This window comes from Sardina pilchardus, chromosome 2, assembly GCF_963854185.1.
Source record: "Sardina pilchardus chromosome 2, fSarPil1.1, whole genome shotgun sequence".
Taxonomy (NCBI): domain Eukaryota; kingdom Metazoa; phylum Chordata; class Actinopteri; order Clupeiformes; family Clupeidae; genus Sardina; species Sardina pilchardus.
The window spans coordinates 6,267,279-6,282,247 of record NC_084995.1 but is presented as its reverse complement, the minus strand read 5'-3'; the positions used below and the strand labels follow the sequence as shown (position 1 = coordinate 6,282,247).

General features: G+C 40.4%; 1 protein-coding gene across 3 annotated transcripts in view; it reads left to right on the top strand.

Annotated features, from left to right (window-relative positions):
* Window positions 1-14,969, top strand: part of glmna (glomulin, FKBP associated protein a) — a 61,075-nt gene that overhangs the window by 16,981 nt on the left and 29,125 nt on the right. For all 3 annotated transcript variants that reach the window (XM_062517350.1, XM_062517351.1, XM_062517352.1), the window contains exons 5-6: window positions 2,938-3,046; window positions 6,529-6,769. In XM_062517350.1, coding sequence (XP_062373334.1) covers window positions 2,938-3,046; window positions 6,529-6,769 — 350 coding nt within the window. The remainder of the gene's footprint in view (window positions 1-2,937; window positions 3,047-6,528; window positions 6,770-14,969) is intronic.

The following is a 14,969-nucleotide window of genomic DNA, read 5'->3' as shown; positions in this document are numbered from 1 at the left end:
GGCCCGTGCAGTTAGTAGAGCTTTTTACAAAGTAAAAAAGTGAAGGGGAAAGGCGTTTGAGTTACAGCTAATGGCAATATAAGACACATTACTGTACATACCCGTGCGTTTTTGCTGTTGTTGGGAAATGAGAAAGCTAATCGCATGACCATGGCCATGCCAGTGCTATGAACTCGGAAGTGATATTTGAATGAATGTTATGCCCATAGCCGATGTCCAGATAGAGTCAAGAGTGGCTGTTTTAAATGCAAATTTTAACAGAATGCTACCGACGTGTGTGTGTGTGTGTCGGCATATTGTTGCAAGATCAGCAACCTGATCAGGCAACAGAACCGCTAGGGCGGTAGGCAACTGCGGTTGTTGATGTGGAGTAGCCTATGCAACGTTATGTTACTTTAACAGCCTGCTTACCAACATGCGTGCATGTGTGTCAGACTCATGTTTATCCAAGATGAACAATCTTTAAACAATCCGTTGTTCAAGTGAGACATTGTAATTTCCATGAATGGCAATATGTTTTTGTCAGCGAAATGGCCTTTTTTTCTATGCTGGAGTAAGTGAGAGTGAGAAAGGGAGTGGCTAGAGTTAGAGTGGCTAGAGAGCGGTAGAATTGTATTTTGCTTAATTTAACGATATCTTTGTGATTTGTGGTCCAAAAACGATCAGACTTTGCACTGCACTCACGCATGCCATTAGCAAGACCTGTGTGACACACAGACAGACGTTCCTTGCATTAATAGATAGATGTTAGTGCCACCTGTGGTTACTCTATACAAAACAAACATATTTCTCAATAGATCTCAATGGTGCATTTTGCCCATGTTCAGGGTGGGAAATGAAAAAGAAAGATTTGTATAAGACAAGTCAAATTGGTGTTTTTAAAAAGAAGAGGTAATGCAGATTATAGGAAAAAATATTTTTAAAATCTTTGAATATTCCCACAAGGTGTTAGGTTGCTCTGAATATGAGATCCAAAATTGTTTTTCAAACTTGTGAAGTCTGCTGTTCAGTCCCTGATGGAATTTCTTTTCTCTTCATTGCTTTTTTCTGAGTGTTTATACTGCTCTTAATAAGGGAACAAATCAATCCTATGTTGAGTAAAAATATGGTTTCTGAAGGCCTAAACAGATCCCAACCAAGAACTCTTATAAAATTGTGATCAACTTTGAGGGACTGCTATGACCATGCAGGATCATCTAACTTGGAAAGTATTAATCTTAGCACAAAACAAATTTACAGAGTGTCTCCTGGGTAACATAGGTACACATGGTAATTTTTTGAGACGCAAGTGCGTGCGCTCTGGTTGAACTGACGTGGGAATATGAAGCTATCTGCAAAGTAGAAAAGTTGATTTGCATTATAGCCTGTGTAGAGGCAAGACACTTTCACCAGAAAAGTAAATAAACAAACTTGACTATCAGCCTGCAGTCATTATGGGTTAGCCTAAAAAATGGCTTAGCCTATTTTGTCTGTCTAATCGTGATTTACTTGCAAGAATGTAGCCTAGGCTAGCCCCTACCAAAACTTGTACACGCCGCTTAGACATAGGCTTAGGCTACTTCTGACTGTTTTTTTGTCCTAAAAAGTTATGTTTGTAACGTACACTTTCGGTTTTGTTGCTGTTTCGGCCATCAATATCTTTTTGTGTTTGGGTTCCCACCCGAAACCCAAAGTTCCGTAATGCCAGTAACAGCGATACAGACACCGTCGGGCTACGGCAGACATGTCATTCAACCTTAAAATTATATAGCCCTATTTATATCCACACATGAATGTAAATTTTTCTTATCTTTTCTCCTATTATTTATTTAAAAAAAAAATGCACCACGTGTGTTGATTTCCAAAATGTCACAGGGTGCGGATTGCACATGCTTAGGCCCACCTTTGCCGCTTTTACTTTGTCTCTTCTCTAAATGTGGAACTTTTGAGCTTTGTACAACAATTGCTGTTAGTACTGTACTGTCTGTGTGTGTACAAATGGCAAAACAATCTCTTATCTCTTATCTTATCAAAATGGCAGCTAGACATTAGCCTAACTGAGAAATACAGAAACAATAGTTGGTGGCACCCTAGACTCATATTATGACACTGACTTTGGGAAAACCTTCCCTAGAGGGCACATGGTATGGAATACTGTAGGGCACAGCATCTGGTTTTTCAAAGTGCCGCAGTGCTATTTAAGACAGAAGGATTTTTTTCCCTTCCATCAGAAAGTCACCTGTAGATTGAACATTCGTGATGCAAATGTAAATGCAACAGTGAGGCAATATTAAGGTCTGCAAAATTTATTATTGATAGTTTAATATGTTGTATGATATTGATGATATTGTATAAGTTGATAATATAATTATCGAGACAGCCTAATGATTCCATTCCATTTGATCTTTGTGAAGTAGCACTTTTACTAGCCTGGAAGCCAGCACAATTTAACCACGCTCACAAATTAGATATTGGAAAATTTGGTCGGGACTTGCTCCATTGATAAGCCTCTATGAACACTTGAGAATTGAGTGGACTAATACAATCGTTCGGGTTGGCTTTATTATAAAGGACAGATGAGCAACAGAGCCTATTCATTCTCATTTTGTTTACGGCAAAAAGTGTGTTGCTGTCGTGGCTGTTGTACAATATATTGACTCAATTGGTCTATCCAATTGAGTGCAGTTAAAACACGTCCCATAATCATGCAGTATTAGACTCAAACGTCAGGCTAACAAGATCTGGGGGATTGTTTGGCAAAAATGTGAGGCCATGGTGTCAAGATGGTTTGAGCTGATATTTAATGACCCCTAGACAATTTTAATATGTCATGATGTTCATCTGATCGTCAAATCTGATGATCTAATTGTAACTATTTCATACCTTTAACCATTTGTGTACATTCCTGGCATTAAAATGCGGGCACACACTTGTGTTTCATTTTATTTGTTGATTCAGATTTGCAGTTCCAAGGAGCTTCTGGTTAGTTTGCTGGAGCAGGTGGAGGCAGCCAACCAAGATGCCATCACAGAAACTGTGACGTTTTTGCTGCAGCCCCTACAGAAAGGTGACTTAATAGAATCTTTATTCACTTGAACAAAGGTCCCTTTTGCCTTACATGAGGATTTTGATGGAGTGTGCAGCTTAACTTTCAGTTGTTAAGGAAGCATTGTGTTATAAACACATCCTCAAAGGGGAATATTCTAGAAAACAGGTTTTTATTAAACTCTTTATTGTTCCTCACAGTTCTCAAGCTCAGAAATGTTCCACCTTTTTTAACGGTCGCAAGACCAACTTTATAATGAATAGCAAAATGCATTGCTGTCCATCAGAGCAAAAAAAAAACACACAATATAGCCAGATGCCAGACAGAGCGGCGTACTTGCACAGCATTCTTGTAGGCACAGACAAAAACAAGAGGCTGTTCAAAAGCTCTCCCGGCGTAGCCGCTAAACAACACATGGTATAGGCTACTTGAACAGTCCAAACAGGTCCTTGGGCCATCTGTAGAGCTCTGGAAATATGGATCTGAAGTCCTGAGCAGTCCAGATCAGTAGCGGTTTTAGGCACGGGCGAACCGGGCGGTCGCCCAGGGCGGCATCTTGTATGGGGCGGCACGAGTGCTTAAAAAAAAAAATAACAATAAAGCGTCGCAAAACGATTTTCTATTCCAGGCGCCCCTGTTGCTCAGAAGGTATAGGCTGCACTGCACTGTGCAGAGGAAAGGGCGAAGGCAGGGGTTTGCGGAGGACAGTTCACTCTGGGTCTCCTTAATGAAGCGGCAAAGGGAGGACGGGGATCCACTGTATAGTACAATAGTCTTAATGTAATTAGTGGGCTAAAGTCACACACCTTGACTTTCTTCCAAACAACGCACATCTCATTCATAATATTCTGAATGCAGACCTATTCCTGTGTGAAATGGTTAATAAAAATAGGTGACAAAACGATTAAGAGGTCACCCAGGTGAATTGGTTTGGTCTTGACTTCTGGTCGCGAGTGACTGTGACAATGTCGGGGGCGATGTTAATTGACCTATTCTGGCCTAGTATAACTTTTACGTTTGTCAGCCATCTTGCAATGATACCTGCTATGCTTAGCCTATGAAATAATAATTCGGTTTTAACGAACACATCAACTAATTTCACCATGAGATTGATTATGCTTTCCAACAAAACGGTCAAAAGTTCAGATTAGGCTACTTAAAGAAAAAATACTTTTTTTGGGGGGGGGGGGGGGGGATCTCGCCCAGGGAGTAATTCAGTTTAGAACCGCTACTGGTCCAGATTAGAGTTAGCCTGGTCCTGACCATCCCATAATACTACCATTTCATTTCGTATTATGGTCTGGAATTTCTTTGCTCTGAAGCGCTTGCAGGAAGCGGGAAGTAACGCCCAGTTCTGGTTTGAATTGATTGGACAGCTCTCACCCAATCGGCGATAGTTACTCAACAACATAGCGCAGGCGTTTAACGTCATCGTCACGAGCGCCCTCCCCCTTTCGCCCCCACCAACCCGTCTCTTCGTTTATTGGCTGCTTTCTGGAGGGGGGGCGTTCTGTTACAATTCTACCGAGCAGAATGCTCCACAGAGGAGCACGGCCAGACACGTAGTGGAGGCAATCCTTGGCCGGAAGTACGTGGATGGCTCGCGAGGCTAGATTAGAGTAGCGTGCGGGTAAAAATTCATTTTGGCGGGTATAAAAAAAAACCTTACTAGCCACTTTGGCTGGTGGTGAGTGATAGAAGAAAATTGTGTCCTGGTTAGAACGGTATGACGGTGCCGTCGGCACCCCACCGAGGGCTGCAACAAACTTTCAGTTTTGCACCTGTGGGCTGCGGGACTGCCATCAGGGGTGTCCAAACTACGGCCCCCGATGCACTTCGATGCGGGCCGCTGAGCATGCATTAGTTTATCATAAATCCGGCCGGCCACGCATTAGGTTATCATTGGCTGTTCGCTATTTTTTCCCAGCAACGATGTTGTGGTTAACATAAAGTAATGCTTTACACTCTTCTTAGAGAACGTTTACATTTACAATGTCAATATCAAAACAGCTGTTACATAGAGATGTTACATAGAGATGATGGGCTACTCTTTGAAATCTCTGCAGCAAATCTAATTTACGTTATGTTAGGCTACTATAATAACGTTACTCATAACGTAATTGGGAACGTGTTTGAATGCGCATGAAAGGGAGAGAGAGCACCAGCTGGCTTGTCATTGTGCTAGCTGATATCTCCTTTTTATAAGAAAAGTAAAAGAAAAACGCAAAGACAACAGTTAGGCCTACACTAGTGAAAGGTAAACTGTCAGAGTGCAGGCATAGCAGGCGCTGAGTGGAGCCAGTAAGAGTCTTAAAGTGACCATTTATAAATGAATTAAACAGCATCATATTAACCGTATTTCTTAACAAATGTATAAACTTATGTATAAACAAAAATAACTTTCTCATTATTATTATTTAAATAATTCTATATGTTAATAGGTCAATATTTAATGGGTTGTGGAGAACGAAAAAAAAAAGAATGTGGTGGTGGTTGGGAGGTTCGGGGTGTGTGAGTGGTAATGTTATGGGCATGTCTAATTTTGGTCAGAAAAAAATGGCTAGTTGAATTTCTGATTGGCTAGTAAGAAAAAAGATCTACTAGCCAAGTTGGCTGGTGATGAAAAAAGTTCATTTAGAGCCCTGGAGGTGTTGCATATTAGAGGTGATTGCAGTTCTGGTTAATTTAACATGAGTTTTGAACGAGTTACGTAGGGAGATCTTTTAATGTATATGGTAAACTATTCCAGAGTTTGCAACCCTTTACAGATAACACAGTTTGTACAAAGGTAGTTTTCCTGAATGGTATTATGCAGTCTCCTTTCTTAGAAGCCCTAGTAATGCCACCCTCAGCTTTTTTAAAGAATTAATTTAATGGAGGTGGGGCAAGACCATGTAAGGTTTTATATATAAAACATGTGTATTTATATTTCTGCAGGTTTTCAAAACTTAAGAGGCTGTGCCTTTTTATATCACAGTGATGAAATGATAGTGCTTTCTTGTCAAATATTTGTATAGCTTTTTTAAAAAGCAGTTCTATTGGTTCTAAGTGTTGTTGCACTAGTTAGAGACCAGTTTATAAAGCAATATTCAATATGTGAAAATTGGACGATGTGGGAAATCTTGGACGGAGATCTTACATTTGACAGGTCAACAGGTCAAATCAGTAACCAAAAATAGTTTCTTCCAATTAATAAACTTATCAAGCCTTTCTTGACTTTTTTGGACTTTTGAGTAATCCATGCTTTCATAACAACTAGACTGAATTACTGTAACTCCCTTTATGTTGGTTTTAGCCAGACCTCACTTTCCCGCCTACAACTAGTTCAGAATGACCGTAGTGACCATATTAGGCCTATTCCCCCATAAGCCCATAATACGCCACCCCACAACCACCGGCACCCCCCCCCCCCCCCCCACCCCCGTTCTGAGGCTCACTCCTTTTTGACCACATGTCTCTTTGCATCCCTGTTTCTTACTATGCTAAAATGGTTCTACTTGCAGTGCTGTTGAATTTTGGCAGGAAGAAGGCTGCCTTCCTAGGCATGACACTTTCAACATTGTTGGACCAGATTGCTCGACTCCCAGTGTCCTCAATGACAGAGCAGCAGGAGGATGCAGCAGGCTTGTGCCGATGGTGCTCTGGGCTTCTGTGGTTTGTAAAACCCTTTGTAGAAGAAGCCAAACACAATCATCACAGTGGAGTTGTCCATGATGAGGAGCTAAGAATTGAAATCCTGAAGTTGTAAGTGAACAGCTTGTCACTTTACTTATAACCGTAGGCTACATGCATGGAGAAGATCGCGCATTTTGTAACATTGTAACAATGGATGGTCAGATATGCGATAGGGCAGTGAGGGTGATTCATTGTAACCATCGACTAGCAGGCCTAGCTCCGCAAAATAAGTTTCTAGCAACGTATGTATCGTATGCATGTTCATGTTGATTCAGAGATAGGCATAGACTACCATAGGCTCCTGGGCATCAAGCTATATGACAGCATTTTATCATGTGGTGAATTAATGGTTATGGTTATGGTTATGGTTATGGTTATTTAGCAGACGCCTTTGTCCAAAGCGACATACAAATAAATAACAATACAAATTAAATAACAGTGAACAATTACAAAAAGGGGGAATAGCAATATTATCAATAAAACAATCAATTAAGCACTAACCTAATGAGAAATAAAACAATGAAATGAGAGTAGCAATCAAATAAGTCACTCAGTTAATTATATAATAACAATAACTATAGCATGGTAAGGCTAAATTTAAGGACAATAGCAGAATAAATGTCAAATTCTAACAATGGACAAATTATAACAAAACAATACTATTATACAAACCATAACACATAACAAACGCTCAAAAGACTAAGTGCATATTAAACAAATATGCCTTAAGACCCCTCTTGAAAGATCCAAAACTGTTGCTGGAACGGAGAGCACTGGGCAACTCATTCCACCAACACGGAACCACTGAAGAATAGGATCTACAGTTTGACCTAGCATGAATGGTTTGTCGACATAACAGACGCTCCTCAGAAGATCGCAATGGGCGGTTGGGAATGTACATCTTGATCAAAGAACTGAAGTAGCTAGGAGCAGATCCAGTCAGTGTCCTATAGGCCAGAGTGAGAGATTTAAATTTAATTCTGGCTACTATAGGGAGCCAGTGGAGAGTAACTAATAACTAACGTCAGTTTAACATGTCAGAACTTTTGATCGGCGTTTCAAGTCCATGGCGCGAATAAAGCATGACGGTGATAACCACCGAGCTGTGGCGCAACAATAGCTGCCGCGCGCTCTCCCCGGCCTCCATTTAAACTAAACCCAAAAAATTATTGTCAGTAAGGATAGGTCATATTACCAAATGGCGAACCTCGAAAATTATTTAGGATATAGAGCCGTGTCCATTGCGCACTACAGGTATTTTTTAGGCTATTGTTTTATTTGAGTGTTTTTGTCTACCAAGGCAAACATAGTTGAAACGTTCGCTCTAAACGTATGTATTTCCAATCGGCTTTCACAATCAGCTACAGCTGCGCTGATGATCACCATGAAAACGTGCAATGTCTATACAGAACTGCTTTCACTTCCCCGAGTCGCGAACGCAACATGCACAACAATATATTTAGCAAACACATGTATTTCCAGCTCTCAAAACCGATGAGGTCCAGATCTCAGTGGCCTCATAGCTGCCTACAGCCATGCATAGTAAGCCTAATGATAGCCTTGCCAAATAAGTCATCAGTCACACACCCCTAATCGCGGGGTTGACCTGTTCCTTTCACACTGAACCCCGATGAAAACAACCTCCTTGGCGGAGATAATAATTAGGCCAATCAAATTAAAAAGCACACTACGACAGGTATACTTGTGTGATCACGCAACACAAGAGAGCATTTAGCGATGGGACAGTTGTGAATGAGTGCTTAACACCCTGGAGTCTAAATACCCCCCGGGGGATTTGAAAAACTGTTCCAAACACACATCTCAATCTCTGCTTTTATCATATTATAGAAACACCATTAGAAACCTTTAATCAACTCGTTTTCAATTATATAGCCTATGTTTTAAGAGAATATGGCCATCAGGCTTGTGCACAATTCCGAATTTTAGAATTTGCCTCCATTCAATTCATGAGTTGGAATTTGAATTGAATTGGCCCCACCCCACAGGAAGTTGAATTTGAATTGGAATTGGAATGACAGGAAGTGGAATTCAATTCATGGCAATTCAAAACAAATTTACAGTCACATAACAGGAAGAATGTGTTGAATCTCACATACATTCAGTTCAGGAAAAATTACATTGGAAATATAATTGATTACTGTTTTCAATTATAAATTGTGTGTTTGTTGAGATCATATCTGACATATTTTGTGAAACTTAATTGTTAAACACTGCAAAAAAAGGGTGTCTAAAAACAAGATAAAAACACCAAATCTGAGGTAAAAGGTACTCAAAACAAGTGAAATGTTCTGTCCATGCAGCAAGATAATTTCACTTGACAAGTTTTTGTGAATTAAGATAAATAAAAAATCTAGAAATAAGCATGTCTACAGAGGTATTTGGAAACTTAACATAAGATGAAATTGCTGGTTTTAAAATCAGATTACTTATAAATATAATTTTTACATCCCCAAAATAAGTAAAATATACTTAATATAAGCGTAAAATGAATTTAAACAGCCTCAGATTATATTCCTTTTTTTTTTTGCAAGTATATTTTCTTGACTTTTTGCCTTTATTCAGATAGGACAATGAAGATAGACAGGAAGCGAGTGGGCGAGGGATTGGGATATGACCGCAGGTGAGATTCGAACCGGGTCCCCGTGGGTACTTGGATGAGTACATGGTACTAATGCTGTAACCTTAAAACAAGCTTTATTTTGATGAGAATTTGAGGGAGAGATGTAAAAGATCTCATTTTTAACAGTATTTACCTCAAGATTTCATGCCTATTTGAGACAAAAAAAAACGTGCTTGATTTAAGATAGTGTAAAGTTGAACACTTAAAGTAAGAAATTCACTCTTAAAACAATATAAATGACCTAACACTTCTAATCTATTTTTTTATCTTGATAAGAATCAAATAATTTGCAGTGTACCCTTAAATGATGTACAGCGCCCTCCACAATTATTGGCACCCTGGTTAAGATGTGTTCTTTAGCTTCTAATAAATTCATTTTTTTTCCAAATAATATAGGACCACAATGGAAAAAAAGCGTAAAATCCAACCTTTAATACAAGTGCATTTATTTAGAAGGAAAAAAATCCCACATTAAGAAATAATTATTCTTCATAAAATCACCTGTTCCACAATTATTGGCACCCCTAACAATTCCTAGGAAATAAATGTAATTTAAGTATTTCTGTCATTTCTGTCATTTCTACAGTAGTTTACAAAGTCAATCAGAGTATGTAGGAACATTTAATTAGTAATTCTTAACATCCTGTTTCCCTGGGCTATCAATATGACGTGACACAGAGGCCATTTCTCTTCAACATGGGAAAGACAAAGGAACACAGTGTTTAAGTAAGGCAGATGTGTGTCGACCTTCACAAGTAAGGCAATGGCTATAAGAAAATAGCCACTCGCACACCTGCCCATATCTATGGTCAGAGGAATCGTTAAGAAGTTTAAAACAACTGGAACAGTGGTAAACAAGCCTGGAAGAGGACGCATGTTTATTTTGCCACCATGCACAGTGAGGAGGATGGTAAGAGAAATACAAAAATCTCCAAAACTCACTGTTACAGAATTGCATCAAATGGTTGCATCTTGGGGTCACAAAGTCTCCAAAACAACCATCAGGCACTATCTACATGCCAACAAGTTGTTTGGGAGGCATGCAGGGAAAACAACCTTTCTCACTCAAAATCATAAGCACAAACGTCTGGAGCGGTACTGGGCCTTCAACTGGGACCGTGTGCTTTGGTCAGATGAGACAAAGTTAGAGCTCTTTGGCAACAAACACTCTAAGTGGGTCTGGCGTAACAAAAAGATGAGTATGCAGAACAGCACCTCATGCCCACTGTGAAGTATGGGGGAGGATCGGTGATGCTGTGGGCCTATTTATCTTCCAAAGGGCCTGGGAACCTTGTTAGGGTGCATGGCATCATGAATGCTTTGAAATACCAGGACATTTTAATCAAAATCTGGTGGCCTCTGCCCGAAAGCTGAAGATGGATCGTCACTGGGTCTTTCAGCAAGATAATGACCCTAAACATATGGCCAAGTCTACACAGAAATGGTTCACCAGACACCGTATCAAGCTCCTACCATGGCCATCTCAGTTCCCAGACCTCAACCCCATTGAAAACCTGTGTGGTGAGTTGAAGAGGAGAGTGCAGAGGAGAGAACCCAGGTCGTTGGATGATTTGGAGATTTTGTGCAAAGAGGAATGGTCGAAGATCCCTCTTTCTGTTTTCTCTAATCTTGTGAAACATTATAAGACAAGATTAGGTGCTGTTTTTTTTAGCAAAAGGGGGTTGTACAAAGCATTTACATCAGGGGTGCCAATAATTGTGGCACACATGATTTGATGTAAAATAATTATTTCTTAATGTGGGATTTTTTTCCTTCTAAATAAATGCACTTGTATTAAAGGTTGGATTTTACGCTTTTTTTCATTGTGGTCCTATATTATTTGGAAAAAAAATGAATTTCTCAGAAGCTAAAGAACACATCTTAACCAGGGGTGCCAATAATTGTGGAGGGCGCTGTATATGAATTGGTTTGAATTTCATTGAATTTCAATTCTACTTCCCTTAATTCAAATTCGAATTGTAATTCTGCACCCTGTTTTTGACCTCAATTCAATTTGAATTCAATTCAAACTCAAGAATTGAATTGGAATTTAGAGGTCATTCTCAATTCAATTCTGAATTTTGCACAAGCCTGATGGCCATGATAATGGCACTTTCTAAAAACAATAAATTCTTAGGATTTGTCCTCTCACCTGCAGCAGGCCCATTCAAAAGCCCATCCACCTAATTTGCATTTGAAAGAGCCAATCACTAAAGTGACACATTTAGTCTGGAAAAAGTAGCAGGCTAGCCTACTTTATGAGTTTTTTTGACCCCTCTAATAAATTGCCTATAGGCCTACTACTATATGGAGGAAGGGCTGCCTAACTGTTCCCCCTAAGAGTTTTTTCATAAGATAAAATGTTTACGCTATTTAAGTTTAGGATTTGGTAGACAAGACAACCTCGGAAAAGTTCTTCAGATAAACATTTTTTTATTGAATTAAAGGAATGAAAATTTATCGCCGGGGTTTCGGGGCTTGCGAAGGCATTCGTTGATCTTATCGATGCAGTCCTTGCGGCCACTTCTCCCCATTGTAGGAAACTTTCTGTTTAGTGTTGACCAGAGCGGTAGATAAAACAGAGTGGCGACACTCCCATAGACCTCCATAGGAAAAAATGGCAGTGCTTTTTCCAGGCTATTTCCTCGTTATGGGGCTTTTGGAACTGTTTACAGCCAATCTCTTGGTCACTAGTCAATGAGTTAATTGATTACACCTTCCAGCATCCGAAGTACATCCCACCCTCCTGCGATTCAGCCATTCAGCACAGGTTTTTTTGGAACTATTGATCGTGGCGGCAACATCAAAGAGTGTCGCAACTCTCTCTATCTATGGCTCTGGTGTTGACAACACAAAGGCCTTCACGTTGTGTGGCAGTGCTTGCTTGCCCTTCAATCCATCCCAGTTGGTGGTTTTGCACCAGGCTCTGTAGTGCTCCTTTGGGGTGATGGCTCTGAAGAGCAGGCATCCGTATCTACCAACTTGGCCGCAGTTACGCTCGAAAATTATCATAATAACAGACACACCTAATTGTATGGCTCTATGTTTAAACACATGAAATTAGCAAGCATTTCCTCCCGATAGCAGCAACGTTTGCTTTCTTTTTCTGTCGGTCCGCGGTTGCTTAGTCAATTGCGCAGCAAATTATCAGATGAAGCACCGGACTTAATTTCACTCCATGTCTCGCGGACCAGCAGCAGTCTCCATGTTTCGCGGCCCATAGTATGAGAAACGCTGCATTAAAGTGTCATTAGGTTGTAGGCTATATGTTTAGTGTTTTCTTTGTGTGTTTTTCATTGTAGTGTGTGTGCATTGAGTAGTTCCTTAAAACACGGAACAAAGAGCGTCCGTATCTGTTCAATACGGAAGAAGACTTTAACTATTACTTATATATTACTTATAACGAATACCATGGCGACAAAGAGAAATAAATATGATTTGACATTTAAGCTGATTGTTGACAAATTTGCCACACAATTCGGGAGAAGCAGCGGACAGGAGCGCCACAAGCAAGCACTTCTAGCCCAAATTAACATGGCAACGTTGCCTATGACTAAAGTGTCTAAGTAGGCTAGTCCTACTAATATTACATTTGATTGGTAGCATGTTTGTAGCGCGCCAGTTTACCCATCCCCTACATCAAAACAGCTTAGAATCAATCAAAGGATCAGCTGTGTCGGCGTTAGGCTGTAGGCGATTTTCTATAACCATTTTCATTCATTTCAACAATGGCTCATTGAAACGTCGTTTGAATAATTTCGCCAGTCATCACCTTCATTGTAATGATTAAATGAGATTAAGGGGTCGACTATTGACGGATAGCCTATGCGGTCTTCATCATTAAATGCAGTTGAAATGCGGGATGAAACTGTCTGCCACCTGGTGGTTGTTTGGGTACATTGCCTTAGCCTCGAAGAAAATCGGCTTGACGGCCTGCGGGATCTCTTCGGGAGTCCCGCGGGAGAAGGTGCATTCTCAACCCGTACCCACTGTACACCATTTAAGGGCCCTATTAAAGGGATAGTTCGGATTTTAAGACACGAAGTTATATGGGTTCCCTGTCAGCAAAGTTGTGCATCAGCACTGACTTACCCCCCGACAGCGTCCTGTGAGCCGAGATCCAGCCGGTTTATTATTATTATTATTATTATATTATTATACCGGCGGAATAAATTACTTTTGCACCTGACACATCTAAAATGGGTTGATCTTAGGTAGCTACATACAGTAGGTGTTGAAATGTGATGGCCGTTTCTCTCATGCTTTGCATGATCCACGCTCTGCGTGAAATGTATTACAACTTGCCACCACGAGGTGGCAGTACAGTCCGCGGTAGCACTTAAGCGTTTTAGGACTCCTAATTTTTTTCACTAAAAGTAATTCACGAGGCATAGCCTAGGACAGCTTAAAATAATTTGAGAAGACTCCTAACTCACTAAAGGCCTGAACACACCAACCCGACTGGCCGACCGTCGGCAGAAAACCAGTTGGACTATCAATTGGGCTTTCGTCTCCCCTGGTCGGTCAAAAATGTGCCACTGGACACACCGAAGCGACGCCAACGCCGACTGTACGTTCTGCGCGTGCGTGCTCTGATACATTACCCATAACTGCAGGCTTCAGAGTCAGCCGAGCCGAGTAGATATCATGCAGGATTCGCGGAATTAATTGCCACTAGTTTTCGGACATCTCTGATTAACACTAGAAGCGCCAAGCACCGGTCATTTGACCGCTGACGCGTATTACTAGAAGCGCCGTGTAGGTTTCACCTAGATATACCTAGAACGGCCGGGCTGCGGTCATTTGACCGCAGTGATTACAAAAAAAAATAAATCTTTTCACTCGATTCAATTCCAGGACCCTACGTTCACGACTTTTCCTAAATATGCGTGTTTTGTCACCCAGAATTTTTACATGACCAAAAGCACACCGGTACAAGCTAGTTTAGAGCTATTTTGCGCTCACTTATGTGACAACACTATGTTGTCTCGCGTTCGGCCATGTTTGTCCAGGCTGCTATTCTCTTTTCTCACAGCAGATGTCGCAAGGGTTTCCTGTCAGTCGGGCATGAGAATAATATTTTACCATAAAGCATATAGTTTATATATGTGCAATATGTATTATATATGTGATTTATTTTAATAACTATTTTTCATTTACATGGCATAGTCTATGGAGGCGAATTACAGTGGTAAAATGCGAGTTTGTTTTGAAAACGTTGTTCTGCGACGTTGTTCTATTAGGCAGGCCTACGTGTGTAAAAAATATTTTCAGCTGAAATTCGTCGAAGCCTATTTATGTACAGGGCGCGTATGCCTACGCACATTCATAGTTGTATCTTATCTTCTATTTGTAGGCTATCTTTTAAAGCTCAGACTAATAAGCATTTTCTTACATAGCCTATTTGCTGGACAAAGATGTACATTCCCAATCAAAAGTCGTGCATTCATTCAGTGGCACAACGTTAAATCTCTCGACTATTATGCAGGAGACCTGGGTTCGCAGCCTGGCGCGAGCGCAAAAATTTAGCTTATTTCAACGTCGACGAACAATTATTTTTTGTTAATGGTTTTTCATAACAAACTATCTGAAATAAACGGATGAATCACAATACTAGCCAAATTGAGC